The sequence below is a fragment of the Chelonoidis abingdonii genome, chromosome 15 (assembly GCF_003597395.2).
Source record: "Chelonoidis abingdonii isolate Lonesome George chromosome 15, CheloAbing_2.0, whole genome shotgun sequence".
NCBI classification, from domain to species: Eukaryota; Metazoa; Chordata; order Testudines; family Testudinidae; genus Chelonoidis; species Chelonoidis abingdonii.
Genome location: NC_133783.1, coordinates 12,437,209 through 12,455,493, shown reverse-complemented (window position 1 = coordinate 12,455,493; position 18,285 = coordinate 12,437,209). Strand labels below are relative to the sequence as shown.

The 18,285-nt window shown below is 39.1% G+C and overlaps 1 protein-coding gene across 1 annotated transcript; it reads left to right on the top strand.

Moving 5' to 3' along the window:
- The first annotated feature begins 1,571 nt into the window (after positions 1-1,571).
- Positions 1,572-16,338, top strand: NCOA4 (nuclear receptor coactivator 4). Its single transcript, XM_032804631.2, has 10 exons — positions 1,572-1,833; positions 7,645-7,799; positions 9,296-9,436; positions 9,628-9,716; positions 10,327-10,435; positions 11,294-11,365; positions 12,173-12,319; positions 12,511-13,524; positions 13,859-13,948; positions 14,394-16,338. Exons 2-10 carry the CDS (start codon positions 7,659-7,661, stop codon positions 14,397-14,399), a joined length of 1,809 nt encoding a protein of 602 aa, XP_032660522.1. The 5' UTR covers positions 1,572-1,833; positions 7,645-7,658; the 3' UTR covers positions 14,400-16,338.
- The last annotated feature ends 1,947 nt before the right edge of the window (positions 16,339-18,285 follow it).

Sequence of the window (18,285 nt, the reverse complement as noted above, 5' to 3'; positions counted from 1 at the left end):
GCAGAATGTCAGATGTCTTTAATACAAGAAGAGAGTAATTTATATGAGATTTGTTCCCTGTTTGGAAAAATCTTAATTTAGCATATCTCAAATCCATCTGAGAACTAATGATAGAAAAATTTGTTACATTTTGAATTATTCACTTGGAAGGGTGAAGTAGATATTTACCCATACATTTAAAATTCTGGCTCAAAAGATTCCTCTCCCTCTGTCTCCTGGATGTATTTTTTTTTAGTCCTATATTTATATTTTGAAAGCAATAGATTTGTTTTGTAAATAATTGTCTGTATTTACTAAGATTATCCAGAGGAATCATTACTGTAAAGAACAATGAGAGAGTATTTCCATAGCTTAGGAATGTAGGCTTCTGGCTAATGCTAGTTAGCTATTTATGTGTTTTATAAAATTGTTCCAGGAACTGCACCCAAGAAAGCACTTCAGTATAACTCTTTTTTACAAAATGGGTTGGAATTATAGGGAGGGTCTTTTATGTACCAATTAACCACATTTGCCATACACTCTAGGCACTTGAATTCTTTTAGTCAGTTTAACCTATTCTAAATAATTATCAAAGAGGGATGTTAATCATACACTAAAATATAGAATTTTCTAATTATGCATTTTACACTCACTCCCTGAAATGAGCAAGGATAATATCAAAACATCTTAAAAATTAATCCCATTCAGATGACAATCAGTTACTTCAGTAGGTTGAAAAGAATCATTGTAAACTAGGCACATATTAAAATAATTGGACCAAGTCTTGTGCATACTGTGTCTCTAGGTGTCTTGGTATGGTGTGTGCATTATTAATTAGTGCACAGTATCCTAAAAGCAAAGTTGTCCTAGGAGGAACTTACTTCATGGGTTTGTTATTCAGAGTAATGGATTGCCTTTGGAATAGTACATGATTGGTATGAGAATAACAACTAAGTTGTCACAAGGTCCCAGATCTCAAGCCAATTATTTTTGTCCTTGCTGAGTAGAATAGTAAGATTTTGATGTGGAGAGATTGTCTCTTATATAAAGTGTGGAAGATTTGGTTGAATAGTTAAGTTACAGATCTTTCTGAGAAAATGGATCCATGTTTGTTAGCCAAACCACATATACAGATTGCATGCTTGGCCCTAAGCAACTGTTAGTGTGCAGGTTTGGCAAAACAAAACTCCATCTTTTAATTTCCAAAAGGGGATTGTTTGGAGACGACTATGTGCCATACTTACAGTTTTCTAAGACCCCTAATGTTGCCTTTCCCCTTTGCATTGTCCTGTTGGACAGAGGTTAGAACACTAAAGTCTGTAAGTGTAAGGTGTGTCTCCAAGGTTGGGAGCAGTCATCATGTGTTCAGCAGCAGAGCTGTGTTCTTTCTGTGCAGCAACCATGCAAAGTAAAGAGCCTAACAGATTCCACTTCTCTAGAAGCTTATTTTAATAAATCTTTTATTAAATCTTAAAACACAAAACCTTCCCCGAGCCTCCAGCTCTCTGTGTTAGTAATCAGGCTTTTTCTCCTAGCTTTATGCTGTAGCCTCCCTCGGGTTTCTGTGCATGAGCGTTCCGGGCAGTCAGAGCTCTCTGCAGCCGCGGTTGTTGCCAGGCGTTTCACTGACTGGGGCACCCATAAACCCCTCCTCTCTGTGAGGACGTGCAAGACTGAGTATCGGCTGTGGCTGCCCTGGCCACGTGGGGCTCGAGGGATGAGCTTAGGAAGTGAGCCTGCGCTGGCAGATTCCAAAACCTACTCAGTGCTCACAGCTGATAAATTTGCCGGGGCCACACAAGGCTTCGACAACCTGGGCTCATCGCACGGGAAGACAAGGGGAACAGTAAACAGGTAGGACAAGCAGGCTTGGCTTTCAGACTGCAGGGATGTGACATTAAAACATACACCCATATTGCTGACTTTAAGATTTGCATAAAATATTTACCACAGTGACTTATGATTGCATGAATTTCTGTTAGTATGTTGTGTTTGTTATATTCAGAATAGAATGATAATGAGAAGATTAAACAGTTTGGCAATCACTTAGACACAAGCAAAGTCTTTGGTTTCCAGACTTTTTTTTTAATCAGAAAATGTAATTGCATTCTTTTCTTTGAAGAATTCATGTGTTCCTGCCTCTGCACTAGAAACTGTTCTGTGCATTCCTGAACAGATATGTATTTGGAACAAGATTGAAATTTGGTTTAAAAGAGGTTTTGGGTGACTCCTAGAAAGCTGTATGAATCAGTGGATGCTGAAAGAGAAAACACTAAAAGCTTGTTAATAACCAGAGTCATTGCTGAACTGTTTCCATCATTGAATAGAAATGCAGGATGAAGAAAGTGTGGTTTTAACTAATGTAGGGGCTTTCATCGTACAAATTGTAAGATGTACAGACTCTTTTCCCTGATCATTTTCGGTTTCACATCGGTAGTCTTCTATACATGTATTTAAAGATATTGCAATTAGTATTTTTAATCTAGAAAGTTTTGAAACATAAAATGTGTAAAACAACTCAATGGCTGAGTACCTATGAGATCCAGTTGAGACCATGACAAATATATTCCATATACCATTACTGAGTTTGCTATAGCTTAAGCTAGGGAGTTTTTGGCTAGGAACATTTATGAAGAGTGACATTGGATCTTTAACAGCTACTTGGAGCAGAAGGAGCTTAAGCTGCAGTGAACTAAGGCCACTTTACTTTTGAATGAGAGCATGGGGGGAGGGAGTGATATGTGCTTTAATTTATGTGCATTACCGTCACAACTTTGGTAACTTTGATTTAAATTTCCTACGTGTCCATGGAGACAAGCCCTCGAATACCAGCATAATTAATTGAGCGCTTCATTCTTTAGAATTAGCTGCAGTTATTATATGAGAACGTTAAAAACTGAGGCTCTTACTGCTTCAGGAAGGTGTGAAAGATCCAGTGGCACTCATTGTGAATATCCTTGACCAGAAATTCCCTATAAGTGTACATTTTTGGTAAACTGTTTGGGTCTTCACAGTTTGTAATATACCCATAATATTGTTTTGATGGGTCCTAGCTTGGTAGAGTAGAAATGAATTGAGTGATATTGAATTGAAAGTGACATGAATTGAATTGAAAGCTGTAGCATAGGCAGGCCTCCTATATTTTACCACCATGGTTAAACTGACAGTGAATGCCAGCCATGAAACTGACAAGTCTATTGTCAATTTTACTCTTCTAAAATATGTAAATTGCAAAATGCTGTAACTTGTAATGGTTTTGCATTCAGTAGATGTGCAAAACCAGTGTAATTTTCACTCTTTTCAAGCTCACTACTATTTATACAAACTATAACACTGCAAAATTAAATTTAAAAAAATCACTCTATCTTCTGAAAAATTGTGACTGCTATTGTCACAATTGGTAGGTAAGATTACTGTAACCGGTTAGCAGGTGCAATTAACAGCACGTAATATATAACCAGTATCATTGTTTTGATCAGTTATGTTTCCATCTTATGCAGTAGCACAGATTCTCAAACGGGGGGTTGGGACACCTCAGGGGGTTGTGAGCTGTCACCCTTCACCCCAAACTGTGCTTTGCCTCCAGCATTTATAATGGTGTTAAATGTATATAAAAGTGTTTTTAATGCATAAGGGGGTTGCAGTCAGAGACTTGCTGTGTGAAAGGGGTCACCAGTACAAAAGTCTGAGAACCCCTGCGGTAGCATCATTGCTCTTATGTAGTGCCTGGGGGGTGGGCTCACATCCACAACCTTTTCCAGGCTCTGCAAGAGGGAATTTACCCTAGCAGCAGGAAGGATCATTCAAGAAAGGGAAGGGAAGAGAATCAACCATGTTAGTTTGCTCTTGGCTCACCCAAAAGGTGCTGCTTAATATTAGCAGGGGAGTAGAAAACTGTTCAAAAAGAAACTTAGAAAGAGAAGTCAGGACACATTTAGAAGAGGCTGCATCAGAATTTTTTTTTTTAATTAGTTAAAAAAAAATAAAATTTAGCAGGTCCTCTGAACTTTAAAATTAAAAGGCTTCTCTTGGACTGAAAATCACTGTAGCAGGAAGAAGGATTACAGAAGTTTTACAAATTGAACATGTAAATGATTGCTTTAATATTAGAATTAAACATAATACTCAAGCAAAAATAGAGACAAGGTAGATTGGCCGTCTGCATCCCGAGTAATTTGGTTGAGACTTATGTAAATTTAAAAAAAGGAATTAAAGTACTCTTCTAGTTCTAGCTTGAATATGATCATGTTTCTCAAGAGGAAGAGATACTGGATGCAATTACTTCACAACTTGTGGTGTGATCTTTGATATTACATACAAAATGTTGCTTCTACCCTTTTCGATGGGGAGAAAACCAAACACACCATACAACACCACCTTGTAGAATGTATACATTTGTTTGGGTTTTGTTCTGTTTATTCGTCCTTCATTCACGGTGGTTATCTGCATTTTCATGTGATATTATGACTAAAGAATTATTTTCACAGATTTAAAATATATTTACAGTTAAACTTGCATTCTGCAGCACTGACTGAAATCCCTAGAGGAACTGAAATTCTTGAGTAATAAGTGCCCACTCCCACCAGGCAAAAATACTGTGATACAGTTTCTGTAAATGTGGTACAAATCTTCATGCATTGCAGAATTCTAATAATGTTAACCTTCTGCCTTCCTTACAAAATGTTTGTGTAGAACTTTCTGCAGAAAGATAGTATCTCTTCACTTGAGGCTATGTTGAAACTGACCAGCCTGTACACATGCAGTTTGTGGGTGACTTCTAGAAGTTTTGAGTAAAATTCACTGAGGAGTCTGAGGGCTAGTCTACACTGGCAACACTAAAGTGCTGCCACAGTAGTGCTTTAACATGGCTTGTGTGGTTGTGGCAGAGTGCTGGGAGAGAGCTCTCGTCTCCTCCCAGCACTCTAAAAAACCCACCTCCAGAAGGGGCGCGACTCCTGCGCTGATGCACTGTCTACACTAGCGCTTTACAGTGCTGAAGCTTGCTGCGCTCGGGGGGTGTTTTTTCACGCCCTTGAGTGAGAAAGTTGCAGCACTGTAAATTGCCAGTGTAAACAAGTCCCGAGCTTGTGTAACATTACTCATTCAGACTTCTTGATAGTGGGACTTCCTTATACTTGTATCATCTTATCAAAGAGAGTCTGATGGTGCAACTTACACATATTGGGAAGTCAAAGAAAATTATTGCTAGATTATTTTATAGTTTATCATTCTATGGTAAGAAAATTTGCGTTGGTGTAAAAGTCTTGGGTTTCCTTATTTACATCTAGGTAAGACCCTTTGTGTTTTGGGGGATAGGAAGAGGAAACTAGTTTTATTTTTTTAAAAAGTGTATCAGAAACAGTGTAGTTCAGTCTTTTTCAACCAAACAGAATTCTCACTGTGGTAACTGTTGTGAATGGGGGGAGGGGAATCATACCTTTCAGAGTAGTTCTGGGCCTCATTTAGGTTTGTCCTGACTAGCAAAAAGGTAGGATGTAGTTGGGCTTAGCTGACATTTTCTACCTAAACCCAGCCTAGACTGGACCACTTTTCGTAATCAAGAGAAGGCCAGAGATACTGCACTCTTCTGATAATCTTTTGAAATGAATCTCATGTTTTATAGCACAGCTCTTAGAACAAGTTAGCTCTTGTTCTAAATTAGGCCTCTCAGAGTACAGCATTGTCTAAAAATTCCCTAATGCTGCAAACATAGGTTCAGCTCCACCAGTGACAGAAAGTTTCTTCCTCCTATCCCCAGAAAAACAAATGGTCCTTACATAGAGACATAAAGTGTGTCACCCAGAACTGGACACATTATTCCAGCTGAAGCCTCATTGGTGCTGAGTAGAGTGCACTCTACAACACTCCTGTTAGTACACTCCAGAGTTACATTAGCCTTTTTTGCAACAGCATCATGTTGGCTAATATTTAAGGCTATGATTTGGTCACGGAAGTCACAGAATTTGTGATTTCCATAGACCTCCGTGACTATAGTCCGCAGCCACTGGGAGCTGCAGGATACCCCCACCTCCTGTGGTGGCTGAGAGTCCCCAGTCAACTCCCCGGCTACTGAGAATCCCCCATCAGCTCCACAGCCGCTGCGGGTGGCGAGGAAGATACCCAGCAGCTCCCTAATTCCCATGGACGCAGGGGACTCGTACGGCAGGGGATCCCAGCTGCCACAAGTGGGAGTCCCTTCCAGCCACAGCAGGGCAGGGTGCTGAACTCTCCTCCCTCACCCTTTTTGTCATGGACATTTTGAGTAAAAGTCAGGGACCGGTCACGGTTTCCATGAATTTTTGTTAATTGCCCATGACCTGTCCCTACCTTTTACTCAAAATGTCCATGACAAAATTGTAACCTTACTCATATTTAACTTGTGATCCTCTGTAGCCCCCAGATCTTTTTCTTTTCTGCCTAGCCAGTCATTCCCCATTTTGTATCTGCATTTAATATTTCCTTCCTAAGTATAGTACTTTGTATTTATTGAATTTTGTCTTGTTCATTTCAGACTAATTCTCCAATTTGTCAAGGTCCTTCCAAATTCTGGTCTTCCGAAGTGCTTGGGAACCCTCTCACTTTGGTGTCATCTGTACATTTTAAAAGCATGCTCTCCACTCCATTATCTAAATTAATGAAAGTATTGAATATTATTGGACCAAGGATAGACCCCTGCGGGTCCCCAATAGATAAGTCCTCCCAGTTTTAATTATTCCTTGAGGATGGTCTTTCAGTTAGTTATGTACTCATCTTATAGTAATTTTATCTAGATCACGTTTCTCTAGCTATCTTATGAGAATATCATATGTGACTGTATCAAAGCTTAACTACAGTCAAGCTTTATCAAGTCTACAGTTTTGCCCCTACCTGCTAGCGCAGTAACCCTATCAAAAGAAGGAAATTAGGCTGGTTTGGCATGATTTGTTCTTGACAAATCCATGCTGGCTATTCCTTATAATACTGTTATCCTCTAGTTGTTTACAAATTGATTGTTTAATAATTTGTTTTGAGTTCTTTCCAGGCACCAAAGTTAGGCTGATGGGTTTGTAAGCCCCCAGTCCTCTTTGTTCCCTTTTATAAAGATAGGTAATATATATTTCCCTTCTCCAGACCTCTCCCATCCTCCATGTCTTCCTTAACTAGAAAAAGTTTAAAAGCAGTGGAAAACAGGAATCTAATGAGGAAGTTTTCAGCGTGTTGATATTTAGCAGCACAGTATATTTTCTTTTTATATTGGTAGTGTGGATAAATTACTATGCTGAAAAATTACCCAGAAGCATCGCGTGACCTTGATGTGACCTCCTCATTAATATTTTTCCAGACAACTTGTTTTCTGTAGCACATCAGATATTGCAAATCTCTGTTTACTGTTGGTACACAGCAAAGACAACCAAGGCAAAGATTGTTATATTCAGACATTCTGTCCACAAAGTTACTGGACATTACTTTCTTACACCAGTTTTTTTTTTTTTTTTTTAAGTATTTGGTCTCTTAACTTTTCTAAAGGTCACATTTCAAATGTGTTTTCAATAACAGATTAATATTACTGACACAGCAGATGCAGATGACTATTCAGATTATGCCCTCCTCATTCATACCCTTTCAGGGACTTCTGGAAGTATTTAAGTTTCACTGTTGTTAAAACAAAATTTCCTTCTGGTTTAGGAACACTGTCAAGAATGAGCCCACCGCAGGATAGAAGTGGAAGCTCCTGCAGTAAGGAGTCCCTTGTGAAGTGCCTTCAAGCTAAGAAAGACTTGGAGACAGCTATTGTTGGAGTTGTCAAGGCTGAACAACAAATGGAAGTCAACTGGAGAGAGGTATTTAAAACGTTAGACTTTTTAAAAGTATATTTTGCCAGTCTTTGACCTCGGTTTTGATTGGTAGTTCTGCAAGATACTTGGTCTTCTGAAACAATAAGCAGTCTGTCCTAGATGCACCATTATTAAGGCTACAATTTAGTCATTGGTATTTTTAGTAAAAGTCATGGGTAGGTCACAGGCAATGAACAAAAATTCATGGCCCATGACCTGTTTATGCTATAAATACCCCTGACTAAATCTGGGGAGTGGGAGAGAGCCTTGGGAAGTGGGCCAGCAGCACCCATTCGAGCCGCACAGGCCTCTGCTCGGGTGGTCTCAGGGACCAGCCGCCAAGCAGCTGGCTGGTGTGGCTGGCCAAGCAGCTGGCTGGTGTGGCTGGCCAAGCAGCTGGCTGCTTGGGCAGCCCAGGGGTCAGCCACACTGGCTGCTGCAGAAGTGACGGAGGTTATGCAGGTTGCAGAAAGTCATGGAATCCATGACAGACACAGAGCCCTAACCATTATCTCACTGTTAATCAACTATTATCCTTTCAAAACATAAGCATTTGAGTATTGCTAACCTCCCCAGGCAAAATAAAAAGTGCAGTTTCTCAACATCCAATCTCACTAGTGTATGTTTTGTGTTACTCTCTGGGTTTTAGTAATAGTTTCTTATTTGCAATGGGATTTTTTAGTGATTCACTATTTATGCGGCTGGAAATAACCTCTTTAAACTGAAAGATATAAAGGTTATACAAATAATATGTAGTAGTACAGCTGTTTTAATAAACTGATAATCCTTTGTGTTTGGGTATTCCTTCAGTGGGACTGGTCTTTGAACTTTGAAGTGGGGTAACTGGTAAGTATGTTGAGTATAAGCCCACATCTTTGATGAATAAATGTGCAATGACATAGATTACAAAATGGTTTGTATTTGTAGATTAAATGTATTTTATGGGGTGAGAAGAAGGTGGTTGGAAGCTAATGTCTGTGTCACAATATATTTCCCCCCCTTCTCCCCTCTGCCTGCCTATTAGACATGGTGATGCCCAGATTCTGACGAGGGACTCTGGGTGTTACTGTAGTATGCATAAATGACAAATATTACTATTTAATATTATCTGTCTGTGGAATTGGGTAGTCACATTTGACTTTTGTGAAAATTTGTTAATAATAATTGAAACTGCATTTGTCCTCAAGAATACTCAGACTTGTGTACAATAGCTTTCTTAACCCAGCAAGTTGTGTGAATTGTATGTTATGATGTGTGAAGGTTGGTGACTTTAGTGTGTTCTGTGAACAAAGAAATTTCAGGTTATAGTTTGAGGTGATTACGATTAGTACAAAAATATTAGTATTTAATTTCAGTGGGTGGGTTTCCTCTCCCCCCCTCCCCCCCAAAACAAACAAACAAGCAAACAAAAAAAAACCAGACAACACATTGGGCGTGCTCTGGTTTGAACTACTCAGCAAACATTCCAGAAATACTAAATGCAGCTGGTATTTATCTTGCAGGTCAAAGCTCAGATTCACAGCTGCATAAGTCGCCATATGGAATGTCTGCGCAGTCGTGAAGTTTGGCTGCTTGAACAGGTAGATCTCATTCAGCAACTCAAAGAGGAGACCTTGCAACAGCAAACATACCAACTCTACTGGGTAAGATTTGTGTGTTTAACTCAATTTAGCTATATTGGCCCTTTCAAATACACTGGTCTTGCTCGTATGTATTCATGGTAGAGTACAAATCTTGAACAGGTATATTCTGTGTCAAGTATAAGAGTATGAATTTGAATATGTGATGCCTTTACTGGAGCTAAGGCAATAATGATGTTTTATTTTTCTTATAGTTGCTGGGACAGTTCAATTGTCTTATCCATCAACTGGAACACCCCCATACTAATGACCTAGTCAATCAGATTTCTGTGTGCCTGGAGAGGTAAAAATATTACATAGTGTGAATAAATAAGAGTGCTATTCATTTTGACTTTACATTGAATTTAAACTGTTTTCTGGTCATAATGTCTGTAGACCATCTCTTCTGCATAGTTAGCTTTTATGATGTATGTATAATACTTTACTATGAGCTATTTTTGGTAATTGCTAAAAAAAAAATTAAGGGTGAGATTTTCAGAAAAGTCTAGGATAGAAGACGAGTATGGCTAAATACCCAGGACTGCTTTGAAAATCTCAGTGTAAGATTTTTAAATTGTTCCTTTAAAGAGAAGTCGGGGTACCATAAATGGTAATACAAGCACAACTATTTGTGCAGGTTACTGTAGAGGTTAAGGTTTGATGTCATTTGATTTGAGAGGCAGAGTAAGTGGGGAGAGGAGTTTGCTCTTTTGCTGGATATTTCACTTTTTTCTTTTTGTGTAAAAAGCTAAATAAATCAAATTAGTTTAGATTTTTGGCTGTTTGCTCCAGAGCCAATTAAAAGCCTTTATACAAATATTGGCTCAGTTTTATAAGCTTGAAGCTAGTGAAGGATTTAACTGAACTTATGGGTGAACTTCAATTTTTATTGAAGATCTCCTGAATTCTTTTAGACTAGGCAGTCTGACCCTCAAACCAGAAGAGTCTTCCAACCTGAACTTTGAGGCTGATGCATCTTTCCTTCGCCAGGCTATCATGTCGTTTGGCTCAATTAAAACAATGGTGAGTACCAAGGTTTTTCTAGTAGGATCACTGTTGAAAATACTTGATTCAGATATTTTTAAGGGGAGAGGGTGTCTGCAGTTCCTCATCATTTATTCAACTGGTTTCATTTTAAATCTTTAGTTGAAATAAAATATTTATGTATGTTTTATTACAGCTTTAGGCACATAATCTAATAATCCATTGCATATAGCAACGTTTTTTCAACATCAGAAAGTATAGAATTTGATCAGATAGATTATGATCACATGGGAGGGATGTGATATTTATATACAGTAATTACAAAACCCAAGCTATTGATGATTTGCCAAGAAGTCAGTTTCAAAAGTATCTCCTCAGCTCCATTTGGAGTCAGTCTATATGTGCAGTAGCCTCCCTAAAGTATACCTGCATTTTATTAACATGCAGATATGTTTTTGGCAGAGGTTGATTGGAAGGTAAGGGTGACTGGTGAAGGATGGCGGGTATGTTTTCTTGCTTTTTGTTGTAGCAGTTGGAATTTAATGTGGGGACTTTCTTTAGCGGATGCCAGTTGTAGGCAATATTGATGAAAAAGTACATGTCCCAGCCTCTGGGAGCATTTACCTTTATAAAAGCAGAAATAATTCTGCTTAATTGCTCTACAATGAAATTTGCCATAACATCTTTATTTTGAAGGCTTCCCCCTCCTCCCCCCAGCCCTTCAGTAACCTTGAAGTTACAGGGATATAAAAGGAATTTACCAGTTGTAACTGTGCTTTTAATGCTGCTTCATTATAGTCTTAATGTTTAAACATTTGTGTTTTTGATTTAATGGAGTTGAGTTTTAAAAATGAGGAAAGTGATTTATTGTTCATGCTTTTTTTTTCTCTTAAATAGCAAACTTCTGAGACAGAAAATGCCTCCCCTTGGATGTCAGTGCAGAACTGCACGCTGGCCCAACATGAACAGGTAAAATGAATATTTGTCTTCTGAAAATAGGATTTGACTAAAGATAGTATAAGCATAATCTTGCTATCTCAGCTTTCCTAACTGGTAATTTTTATGGCACTTATTAAGGTATTGCAGTTGAGTATCCAGTAATAATGTGGCAAGGGATATTGCGATTTGAGTATCCAGTAACAACGTGGCAATTGAGTATGCCTGTTGGGAGGATGTTCTAATTTCCTTTTGCCATCTTCCCTTACATCAGCTCCTTAAATATGAACTTGGGTTAATTTGTCCATGGGGGTGGAATGGGGTGGCTCCAGCTTGGCTCTTCTAGTCCAAATGCTAGAGGATAAATGGAGTCAAGTCCTAAGTGTGCCAGACAGAGATTTGGAACCATTCCAGTTGTATTGCAACAGTTCAGCTGGGAGGCACCATGCTGGGTCCAGCACAGAGATGCAGCTATGTTCCAAGTATTTTTCATGTAGCTTGAGAGACTGTACAGTCGAAAGTCCTGCAGTGATCACAGGATCCAGAATTACTGTGGGTCATGCAGATTAACTGTACACACACAACTGTTTTCAATCTAGTTTCTAGATAATTAGAAACAATTGGAAAAGCAAACCACACAGCAGTAAGCTGGTTTTCTGCCACATAGATGACTGTGAGGCTTTTGTGATGATGGTTTGAGAAGGGACTTCTGTGGCGGTTCTTTTGGTACATAAATATTGGTATACATTGGACACACTGTACATTCTAAGATTCTCTGTAGATTGTCTCCACAATGAAATAGTTATTTTTATAACATGGAGACCATACATTCTTTTTTAGAAGAAACTATTGTCTGGGACTTTGGGTTCCCCACTTAGTGACTGGCTACTTGGAAGCAAGTCTGCTAGCATTTGCCAGGCTCCATATGCTCCCAGCATCAACCCTGAGGACTGGCTTATGAAAAAGCTCGTGCCAGAGACCAACCAGGTACGCTCTTCACATACGAAATAAAATGTATTAAAGAGGAATGTGGTATCATGCTGCAGTTGAAATTGGAAGGGTGGGGAGCACATCCATTATACTTTCCTTGCATCTCTGCCTTACCCTTGTTACATCTTGCTTGATTTTCAAAATATTCTGAGCTGTCACTGTACAAACAGTAATTGTTTTATTTTTAGGATTTAAACTCTTCCAAAGTCTGTTATTTGGAGGAAGCCTGGGGAAATCTGAAAGATTTGGAAAACTGGCTCCTGCAGAATCAGCAAAGAGAAGAAACTTCTGAAAAAACAGATTCCCATAAGCACAAGAGCTCTTATTCCACCAGTAGCTCCTTCATTTCTACTGAAAAGATGGATCAATTGGAGTTCCTTGAGCAAGAAGAGATGGACATTTCTGACTGGCTCCTTACTCCTTCAGACCCAGAAAATGGAAGTAATGCCTCAGAAGAGAAATGGAAATGTGTGTTTAAACCTTTTAGAGAGGAATATAACATAAATGATTGGCTTCCCAAAGCTGACTCCTGCACTAACTGTCATGGCAGTCAGGCCAAGAGTGTAGAGATAGAAAACCTTGGAAATCTTAAGTGCCTGAATGAGCATCATGATGTGAAGAAATCACCCACGGTATCTACGAACATCTGGCTTGTACAGCACCCCAAGACTCCATTTAAAGTGGAAGATGTGTGCAAAGCTAATGAGCCATGCACTAGCTTTTCAGAGTGCGTGTGTGATGACAGCTGTGAAAAGGAAGCTCTGTGTAAGTGGCTCGTGAAGAAAGAGGGGAAGGATAAAAATGGCATGCCAGTAAGCCAAATACCAGTGGTGAACCCTGAGCCTGAGAAGCCTAAATCTGCTGGCAACATTTGGCTTCATCCCTCCAGGCAGCTTCCAGAGGAGTCAGCTACTACCACAGTGAAATTGGATAGCTCAGTGAAGGTTGTAGAGCCTCTAAAAGCATTGCTTGAGAGTCCATTGACAACCTGGCTAGCCAAATCAGTGCACAAAGCAGCAAGTACAGAAGAAAAGGCAAACCAGGAGAAAGCAGAAGTTAGCTTCAAGAGTCCCTTTCTAGATCTCCTGGCCCCATTCCACCTTCCTCTGAATGTCAACAGTTGGACATTGTCTTCAAAGAATATAGAAAATGTCAACCAGCCTTCAGTGGAAGATAAATGGCTGCTACGCAAGAAGGCACAAGTGAGCATAATCTTTAATGTTTGTTCCTAGATAATGTGTTAAGATAGTATAATTACCAGTGTTACTTCTTGCCCTGTGTCTACAGCAAACTAAGTTTTTTTGAAAAAACTTGTCTCCTCAGTGCTCAGCCACTATTTTAAGAGTGCTGAAATAAAACACATCTCAGTATTAAAATCCAACAAGCTTTGTAAAGCGAATATAGCTAAGATTTGTCTCATAAGAAATATTAGATGTAACTTTCTTTGATCTGACCCCTTTAAAAGATTGCAGACATGCAGGAAAGCTAACTTAGATGCATTTTGGACATAATTATTAAAGACATTCTCTTTTTCAGGACTATGGCCTACCTACAGTTTGTGATCTTTTTGCCTGCATGAAACTGAATGGAGATAGAGAAAAGTGGCTGTACCAGACTCCTTTACAGGTAAGATTAATCATTTACATAAATGCATTGCTAATAAACACAGTTGTGCATTCTATAATCTTTGAAGATATCTACATTTAAACACTAAAAGCAACATATGATTTCCTTTCTATATCTGTCTTTAGCAGCTTAACCTATTCCCTCTTCTCCATTCCCACCTTTCTTAGTCCTCCATTGTTCTTTCTCTTATCCTCTTCTGCCAGGGGAGGTTGAGGGAATCATTCCCAGTTAAGTAAATTGATATTAAATATTGAATCTTTGTGTGGTTTATGGTGAATTACAGAACAGAAATCTACCAGTACCAAAAAACTCAGCCCCAGAAACAGTATCTTTATGTGAAGCATTTTCAGCATCCCTTTTATACATTTCTCTCACACAGTGTTACTTTCTCTTTTACCAAAGAACAAAATAAAATAACTCTGCATTCTGAATTGTTTTGTTCTAGAAGTGAAGAACCTGAAGCATTAGAACCACGTCACCTTCCTGCTGATTGTCACACATACATACTATGTCATTGCAGTCTGCTGAATAATTGTTTGTGTCTGACTAGTCTGTTTTAGCTAAAAGACAAACTGTACTTACAAGTAACTGAGTTATGGTGCAGAAAATGCCTTTGTGTTATAAATGACTCCTGAGTGCAGGCCTGCTGAATATAAGCACACTGACACAATAGGCATTTGTAAGAGTGTATCTTTTATGGGCCTACGTGAAGCTTCTTTTATGGGTTATCACTTGAAGCATGTTGAAGCTCAGAGCAATTGTAAAATGAAATGTCTTTGCTGTGAAATCTGCATCTCTGGTGCTTGGACCGTACTATATAGTGTTGCAGTTTTCTTGCCCAAAAGGTTGCCTTTCATATTCTAGAACTTTATCTTGAGAAGGATTCATCTTTTTCAGATAGCTTATTCCTTAGTTGGAAGCAATTGTTTGTTAACCTTTGAAGGATGGAAGTTGTTGCTTGCATCCTATGTACAACTCAGCCCAAGGCTGTTAAATGTATTCCAGTTTTTGAAAGAAATGTACTGTTTTTGGCCCCTGACACATGATGAGAACTCTTAGATGTATTTTTAAAGGAAGACCTTCCTGTCAAATTTTTCCTTTGAATGCGATCTTCAGCTAGTGAAAACTGGGACAGATTTGGCTCAGATCTTTTTAAATTGCTTTTGAACTGACAGTCTTTTCAGTGCTGTTAGTCTTTGTGAATCAATACACTCTGAAGCTAGTAGGTGCCCAGCATTTAATGAGGTAACAATTACAATTTTAGTAAAACAATTTGGTGTACAAAAAATGTAATAGTGACTCAAATGTCTATTTTTAGACTAATTGGCTGTTAACTTATATTGTATAAACTGTTGGTAGTCATGTTTCCTTAGCTAATTCATAGACACATACAATTATAAATGGAAACCTCTCAGAATGCTTAACAAAAATGGAACTTTGAATGCTTGAGAGCCTCCTAATATGATGTAATCCTGTTCAGTATGTTTTCCAGCTGGTGACCTGCATGGATCCTACCAAGTTTTCAAAATCTGTTTTAGATAGTTAAGGTAACTATCACCTTAGTATCAGAGTTGGGAAGTGGGATCAGATTAATTTTGATCACTGGAGCAGTGGACATAGCATGAATATACCTCCTTTAATATACAACATTTTATTAAACCCTTATGAAACTGCATAAGTTGTCAGAAACCATTGGTGTACAAGGTGCAAATGGGCAGTACGTTTTCTAGCTTGCATGAAGAATTAGCACAGTCAATTTCCCCTGTTCATTTTCATTAACTTTTTTCTGATGATTTTTAGATAATGTTTTCTTAAAGTTTGTCTGGCGTAAAAATGGCCTTTTCAGTGCAGAAAGAAAATTGTGTTCGAAGGACTGAAACTTAATACCACTTGCCTGGTGCTACACAGTATGGAAGTATTTGTGTGTACCACTATGTTCAGATAGCCTGTGAACTGATTTTTTAAAAAATCTTGGCCCTTTGCACACTGAAAATAGACTCTATAAGGGCTTTAGATTAGCAGACCACTTAAGACCTTTTCTTTTAATAGTTTGAGCTGTCTACTGAAATCAGAAAGTGTTTTTGAACTTCAGTTTTTACCGGACCATATTGCCTGTTGCTGATTGGAAAGACTACACTATGACTAACTCCAGTGATATCCTATTTTGATTAGCAGTTGAATTTAATGATGTCTGATGTGCAGCTTACCTTTATAATCCTTTTAACCTTAGTTAATGAGTGCTAACTTCATATTCAATTCATTATGCCCTTAAAACTTTCTGGGTGTTTATTCATTTGCTTTTCACAGAACCCCAGTTTATAGTTAATACTAATAAATATTTATGTAAAGTGTTGATTAGTCTTTTCCATTAAAAAACATTGCAGCCAAAAGTGGGTGGTGGTTTTTATTTCTTATAAAATTCTCAAATACAGCTTTCCACAAACTTTGTTCAGCTTTCTGTACTTTAGAATTATTTCACTGTTCCCTACAGCCTCCACCCTCATCATTTGAGGCTCTAAACACAAACGTTTGACTGATTTGCATATTGTCCTTTGACTGATATGGGATTATCCAGTAGGTTACATGGGTGCTCTTTAATACAGAAGCTATAAGAAGAGGCACAGCAACAAATGCCTCCTCAAGCGTACTACTGGAAAGTCCTTTCTGGCGCTGTAAGGGGGGGATCTGTTCTAGGGCCCTTGCAGAGGGGAGGATAGAGTGAAGGGTGGCCATAAGCAGAGCACCTTGCCACTTCAAGATCTTTTATTTCATGCAGGCATTATAACTTGCTGTTCAAGAGGCACCCAGGACCAGCCAACATGCTTGGCATGGGGGAGAGGGCAATACCTCACTACCAGACCTCTTCCCCTGTCTGACAGTGAAACCAGACAAAGCAATTCATGGCCTGGCTATTTCTCATCACTTCCCAAATTCTGGCACTTGGGCAGGGCAAAGCTTAAGGCCAGCTTTAGGTAGAAGCCTCTTCAATTCCTGCTCAATGCATTTCAGAGGGTGCTCACCTCCCTGCGACTTTATAAAGATGGCTTTCTACTGGCCACCCACTCTAACCAGCACGCAAGCTATCTTTCATATAAGCAGCAGCTCAGGATCATGGAACTCAGAACACTCCTGTGAATAAGGAGGTTACTGAGGCTTTCTCTACATGGAATTCTAGTCATTGGAGTAAATGCAGTGATGAAAAGCCCTAGTGTAGACAGGGTAAATGCTATAAGCTGCAACTTTCACTGGTATAGTCAGCCCTGCTTGTCTGATATTGGCAAATCCGCAGTATAGACAAGACCTTAGAAATTCATTAGTTTAAAAGACATAGCTGAGGGCTACCTCTTGTGTTTATAGGTTAAATCATCCTGGGGAATGAGTAAAAATGGAAGCCACTGGGGAGTTTTCTGCATTTTGCTTATTAAGCTGTCTAGAAATTGCATGTATATTGGTGTACTAAACCCAACTTCTGTAAAGTCACTGTACAAATCTTTTAAACTTCCCTCCAGAATAGACTGAAGTGAGCATTCCCTTCTCTTTGACTAGAGAAGCTGTGAAGCACAGTCCACTCTTCTGCTAGGACCTAGCCTTTGAAAAGGGGTATCATTCTGCATCTCCTCATGCTTTAGTGCAGAGAGAAGCTGGACTGACAGTTACAAGTGCCCAGAGGCTAGGAGTGTTAGCACCTTCACTGCTTTCATGTACATACCCCTATGGTTCAGAAAAGCACTCTGCCTCCACCAGGAACTATGGGGCTGGAAATTCTAAATGTAATCTGCTGAAAGGTACTTTGACAAGTTTGGCTGGAAGAAAGAAGTCACGTGAAAGGGAACAGCAAAAGAAGTTTGTCTTGGCTGTTCCTTATAATGTATGAAGACCACCCTGCAAACCTGAAAAAGCTTTTCTTTATCCCTAAAATGTCAGATCTTGCCAAGCTGCTTACAGTAAATGTTCTTAAACTGATTAGAGTATGGAGAGCTGGCGGCTCATAGAATGGCAGCTGTGCACATTCCCAATTATGATGGAGAGTAAAAGTAGACAGCATGATTAGCTTCTTTCAAAAGGACAAAACAGCTTTGACAAAGAGAAGATAAACAAGGACTGCCATGACCATGTTCTACAGAGCAGGTCTCATCTGCTTTTAAATCCCTGAGCCTGCCATCTGATTCTAGGCCTTTCCCCTTTCACTCTAACCAAGCTTTTGTTCTCCCCCACCTGCCTTTCCACTTTACCAGCCATCTCCCACCTTTCTTTAAAGCCATTGCCTTGAATTATTCAGCTTGAGCTGCTATAAAACCACTTGCTCACCACTACTCTCCTTGTCCAATCTGAGGGCC

Coding starts and splice junctions, on each gene's coding strand:
- NCOA4 (XM_032804631.2), top strand. CDS start 7,659: ATGAGCCCACCGCAGGATAGAAGTGGAAGCTCCTGCAGTAAGGAGTCC. Junction 9,437..9,627: donor AAACATACCAACTCTACTGG/GTAAGATTTGTG, acceptor TTTTTCTTATAG/TTGCTGGGACAGTTCAATTG. Junction 9,717..10,326: donor ATTTCTGTGTGCCTGGAGAG/GTAAAAATATTA, acceptor GAATTCTTTTAG/ACTAGGCAGTCTGACCCTCA.